General features: G+C 42.8%; 1 protein-coding gene across 1 annotated transcript; it reads right to left on the bottom strand.

Annotated features, from left to right (window-relative positions):
• Positions 1–1,944: 1,944 nt before the first annotated feature.
• LOC104543136 (synaptojanin-2-binding protein-like) lies at positions 1,945–4,362 on the bottom strand. Its single transcript, XM_010187673.1, has 3 exons — positions 4,321–4,362; positions 3,615–3,710; positions 1,945–2,608 (listed from the first exon to the last, which is right to left on the bottom strand). Exons 1-3 carry the CDS (start codon positions 4,360–4,362, stop codon positions 2,468–2,470), a joined length of 279 nt encoding a protein of 92 aa, XP_010185975.1. The 3' UTR covers positions 1,945–2,467.
• Positions 4,363–4,605: the final 243 nt, after the last annotated feature.

The raw sequence follows: 4,605 nt of genomic DNA on the forward strand, positions 1-4,605 counted from the left end.
GAGAGTTCCAGGCTGAGGTGTGTTTTCCACAAGGATTTTGTCAATAGATGCAACAAGAGGTGGCCGGGGGTTGGAGAAGGGATTGTCTGGCACTCCTCAGGCACTGGCTTGAAGGCAGCAGATGCAGAAAGGTTTTCCTGAGACTTAGACTGGATGGTTTGAATTCCAAGCAAAAATTACTATTCATACTTCTGGAAAAGCCACTGAGTTAATGCTGTGGTATTAAAATGATTGTGAAAAGAAATCCAAAGCAACGCTATGCAACAGAAGGGCCTTTTCTTGCTCAGTAAGTCACCTCAATTATCTGGGCATTGGATATAACTCTCCCTCTGTAATAAACTGCGTCCAACACAGATGGCAATCATATCTGAACAGGATCGAAAGCTCAAAGCTGAAAGGTAAAAAACAAAACAAAATAAAACAACCAACCAAAGGCTTTGCTCCTCTGTTTACTTCAATGGGAAACGAGTAAAACTAACTACTCCCTTCTGCAAATCCTCATCCTCCTAGTCTGTTCCACACACTCCCTCACAGAGACTCCACTCAGGCAAGAGCTAACAGGACGTTTGTCCCAGACAGACCTTTGTCTTACTGTTCTTTATTCTGATGGCTGTGATACAACAGCATCAACTTCTTATCATCCGTCTTAATACACGTGTGCTCCACATGGCCACCACAGCCAAATATTCAGAGCGGGTCGCAGACAAGCAAGCTGGCTCATGCTGCATCGGCAAGGATCTGTCCGAACAGCAGCCCTTCTGCTATCAGGCCTGGTTTGCAGGCCAAGGAAGTCACTGCATGCACCAGCCCAGGCCACCCAACACCAACATACGTTCACCAAACCTCAAGGCTGTTCCCAAAGTCCCCTAAGAGCATTGAGCAAAATTCCTCATGTTTCCGTTTCCCCTTACACTGGAGTAGTTTATAGGCAAAAGCAAGATTTCATGTGCTCCGAGTGCTCTGAAGCTCCATGGTGATTTAGGAACATCATGTGTAAAAGCATAGCATTTCTATCTCCAGCACACGGCAGGAAAACAGCCCTGAGCAAACACACAACAAGTTCAAATACATCAGCGATACCCTGCTAGAATAATAAAGAACAGAGATAAGTAAAGCACTGAGACACCAGTTTTCTTTGTTTGAATACATATATTGCATATGTGATTTTTTTTTTTTGGCATCATACAGACCAGACCATGCATTTCGCTTTTCTTCTACAAAAACAACAAAACACATTGATTTCTTGGAGACAAGAGAAACAGGTCTTACCCCACAGAGCTCACATCAGCTGGGCCATTTAAAAAATCCCACTGTGGAGATGAGACCCTGCAGGTAAATGCAGCAACACGCTTTCCAGAGCAAGGGTCTCTCCCTTTGGTTTTACTTGCTAAGCCTTACCCTGGCTTACAGCTGCCACTCTTTCTCCTGAACATCACAGCAGTCTTCACAAACAATAGCCAGGATGATCCCAGCTTGCTCTCAGCTTCTCCCTTTCAATCATTATAGGATTTCCTGACTGCAAAGAGCAAGTTAGCTGCTACTGAAGAATTCCCCATGCAAAAAAATAACCCCCAAACCTTGAACCTGAGAGGTGCAGGCTTCAACCCACCCGACGGATGGAGGGACTATTGCTTCATTACTAATGTAAAGACTCCTCTGCAGCTTCAGCATGCCCAAATCTCTTGCCTGTGCTTATCCCTGTGATTCAATTGTCTGCTTGTCCCTCTCCAGCATGATAGCGTTTTGTGGAGAGCTTTCCTTTACAACTCTGACCCAAGAATGAGCAGTCATTCTGACAATCAAAGTCTTTTTCTAGCAGCAGGCTATCTTCTGTCTTTCCAGAACTGGTAGAATACCCCACCAATACTGTGTATTACTGTTCAATCAGCAGCTACACTGATGATTTTACCTGTGAAACCACAGATTAGATTTAAAACATTTTTCTTAAGGCATTTATTTAGCAATAACCAACAACAATGCAATGGAAAAAAAATAATATATCCTCCGCATTGCTTCTCTTTATTCATGGTTCAGACAGCGATTGTTAGTTTCAAGAAAAATTCAGTGGAAACAAGGCAAAGCCTCTAGTAAATGTTTTTGATTCAAAACCACCCCAAACCCCACTCCCTTTAACCAAAAGTCACATCTTAAAACATGGAATAGATGAGTGCGTTTGAAAGTTCATGGTGCAAAATAGAGGGGGGTGGCAAAACCCCTCAGACTAGTAAAAAAACCAAAAAACCCAGCTATCCCACTCTATACATGAACACAGTGATCTCCCTTCCCCTTTTCCTCTCTGCTTCCATCTACCCTGCAACAAAATCAACAGATAAAGAACATCAGCAGCAGCTTTACGATAGGCAATGATCCTTTTTGACATCAGTCTGTGACAAGATCGTTGATTCTCTATCTTTAAATTACATCATAGCTGTGTAAAATACGCAGTGATATCCAGAACGTGAACTCTTCACATCCGCTGTCGATACCTCAGCAAGATCCAGACCGCTGCTGCAGCAAGCGCCAGGCCTGGCACCAGAATGGCTGCTAGAGGAAGCCCACCTGATTCTCCATCGCCTCGATGACCCACAGGGCCATTTTGTGGCTGCAACTATGAGGGAAAAAAAAAAAGCATTTGTGTCAGAGCCCAGCACAGAAGAGCCCCCAGTTCTGTGTCAGGACCAGGTGGCTCTGTAAGGACGTGCAAGATGGTTTCCCCAGGTACCTGTACAGTCCATGCTATGGGAGAGTTAGAACGGGTTTGGATGGACTGAGCCTTACTGCGGGGTACCCAGTCCCTACCTGGCTCCCTCGTGTTTCTCTGCCGCTTTGTAAACTAGGCCTGTAACACCAGGGGACGTCTCACACAGCACAAGCTGTGACAGGCGCATACCCTGCCACCCCTTGATGCACATTCCACCACACCACTTCCTAGTGCCTTTGCCAGGAAAAGGGCATCACTAGTTCTTTCTTGTTTACCTACCTGCCCTGTATACCAGTTCAGAAGATTTATTTTTATTAAGGGAGTAGAAAAGGGGCCTCAACCCACCTCTCCCCAGCAGCATGCTTCAGGCTGATCAGCATTTCCTTTGTCAACTTCAATGCTAGCCAGGGATGTTTAAATTACAACAGTGCATTAAGGATTTCTCACTTTCTATACAACCAAAATGTGCCAGTATATTTAAACTATAGCAGCCCACACGCATCTCAACACTAACATGAGTGATGACCTCTGAAGTAACAGGACACTTCTGTCTCCAGTAAGATTTTGGCCTGTGAAACAAAACTGGAGAACCTGAGATTCTGTCTTCACAGACAAACATTTGCCTCTGAGAAATGAGATCTGTGAGGAAACGTTGCATACTCCAGCAAAACAAAGACCTAGGGACTTCTCCAACCTCACCTCTTCACTGATACTGTTATAAACAAGTGATGCACGGATGATTACATCCGTGGTCAACTACAGAAGGCCACAGTTCAAACAAAATCTTTATATCCATAATTCATACGGAGCACCTGAACATGGTATTCTTCTGCCTCATGAAATAGAGCGCTATCAATCGCAGAAACGAGTCTAAACTGAGTCAGAATAACCCTAAGAAACAGGTAAAACATACCCTGCGCTGAATTTTCAGAGATACCTCACAGCCTGCATTCCTGAACAGTTCCACAGCATCCTTGTGCCGCAAATCCTTCAGGTCTCTGCCATTGACCTAGAGAAAAGGAAAAGGAGAATCAGCTGCTGAAGGGCAAAAAGCAAATTTTTAATGATTCAGGCTAATATAGGAAGGAGAGGAGATTAAAATCTTCCTCTTTCACAAAATTCTGCATTTAGGGCATGATACTATGATCAGCAAGATCCATATTCATCCATTCGTATTATAGATGTATTTTTATATGTTGAGAAATAACATGAGAAACTCCAAGCCAAAACACAGAGGAACTGAAAAGACTGCTTAGAAGCAAAATCCGAATACAAGGTGACAGTTGTGCCAACAGCAGCTTCTCACGCTGCTGCTTTACTGGAAACAAATCAAAGGTGTAATTCTGACAGCTAACGAAAATAAAAGAGCAGTTACAGCACAATTATTACTCTGAGTCTCTTTCCCACATTGGTCTCCTCTACTGGTCTGCCTTTGAAACTTTTCTGTTTGAAAGGGTGTTGTAAACATGTATTTAAAAGCACATTGATGTAACAAAACAAAACAAACCAAAAAAAGACTTACACACATACTGGCATCCACTTAAAAGTGTTTGGATTTTTCTTCATTTAAAGTAATATCTCATGGCATAAGTTTTTATAACCTACTTGATGTCACTTACTAACTGATGATATCCATCCTGATTTTTCTTTTTAATCCCCATTACCCCAAATTATATCCCCTGAGATCACACCCAGTGCCTCCCTTCTCTTGATGTTTAGAATCCCCAAACAGAAGTAGGTAAATATTAAACTGTCAAGAAAAGATAGAATGATATTCTCCATTTAACTTAATATCATTTTCCGGATCAATAAAAGGCTCCAACTAGTGCAAGGCACCCTGTAGGGGTTAAAAGATCACACGCGGCACATAATAAGCATGTCTAAAATAAAATTAAGGAGTATTG

This window comes from Mesitornis unicolor, unplaced genomic scaffold (genome assembly GCF_000695765.1).
Source record: "Mesitornis unicolor isolate BGI_N332 unplaced genomic scaffold, ASM69576v1 scaffold2797, whole genome shotgun sequence".
NCBI lineage: Eukaryota > Metazoa > Chordata > Aves > Mesitornithiformes > Mesitornithidae > Mesitornis > Mesitornis unicolor.

Coding starts and splice junctions, on each gene's coding strand:
- LOC104543136 (XM_010187673.1), bottom strand. CDS start 4,362: ATGGGGATTAAAAAGAAAAATCAGGATGGATATCATCAGTTA. Junction 3,711..4,320: donor AGGATGGATATCATCAGTTA/GTAAGTGACATC, acceptor CCTTTTCTCTAG/GTCAATGGCAGAGACCTGAA. Junction 2,609..3,614: donor CTCTGAAAATTCAGCGCAGG/GTATGTTTTACC, acceptor TTTCCCTCATAG/TTGCAGCCACAAAATGGCCC.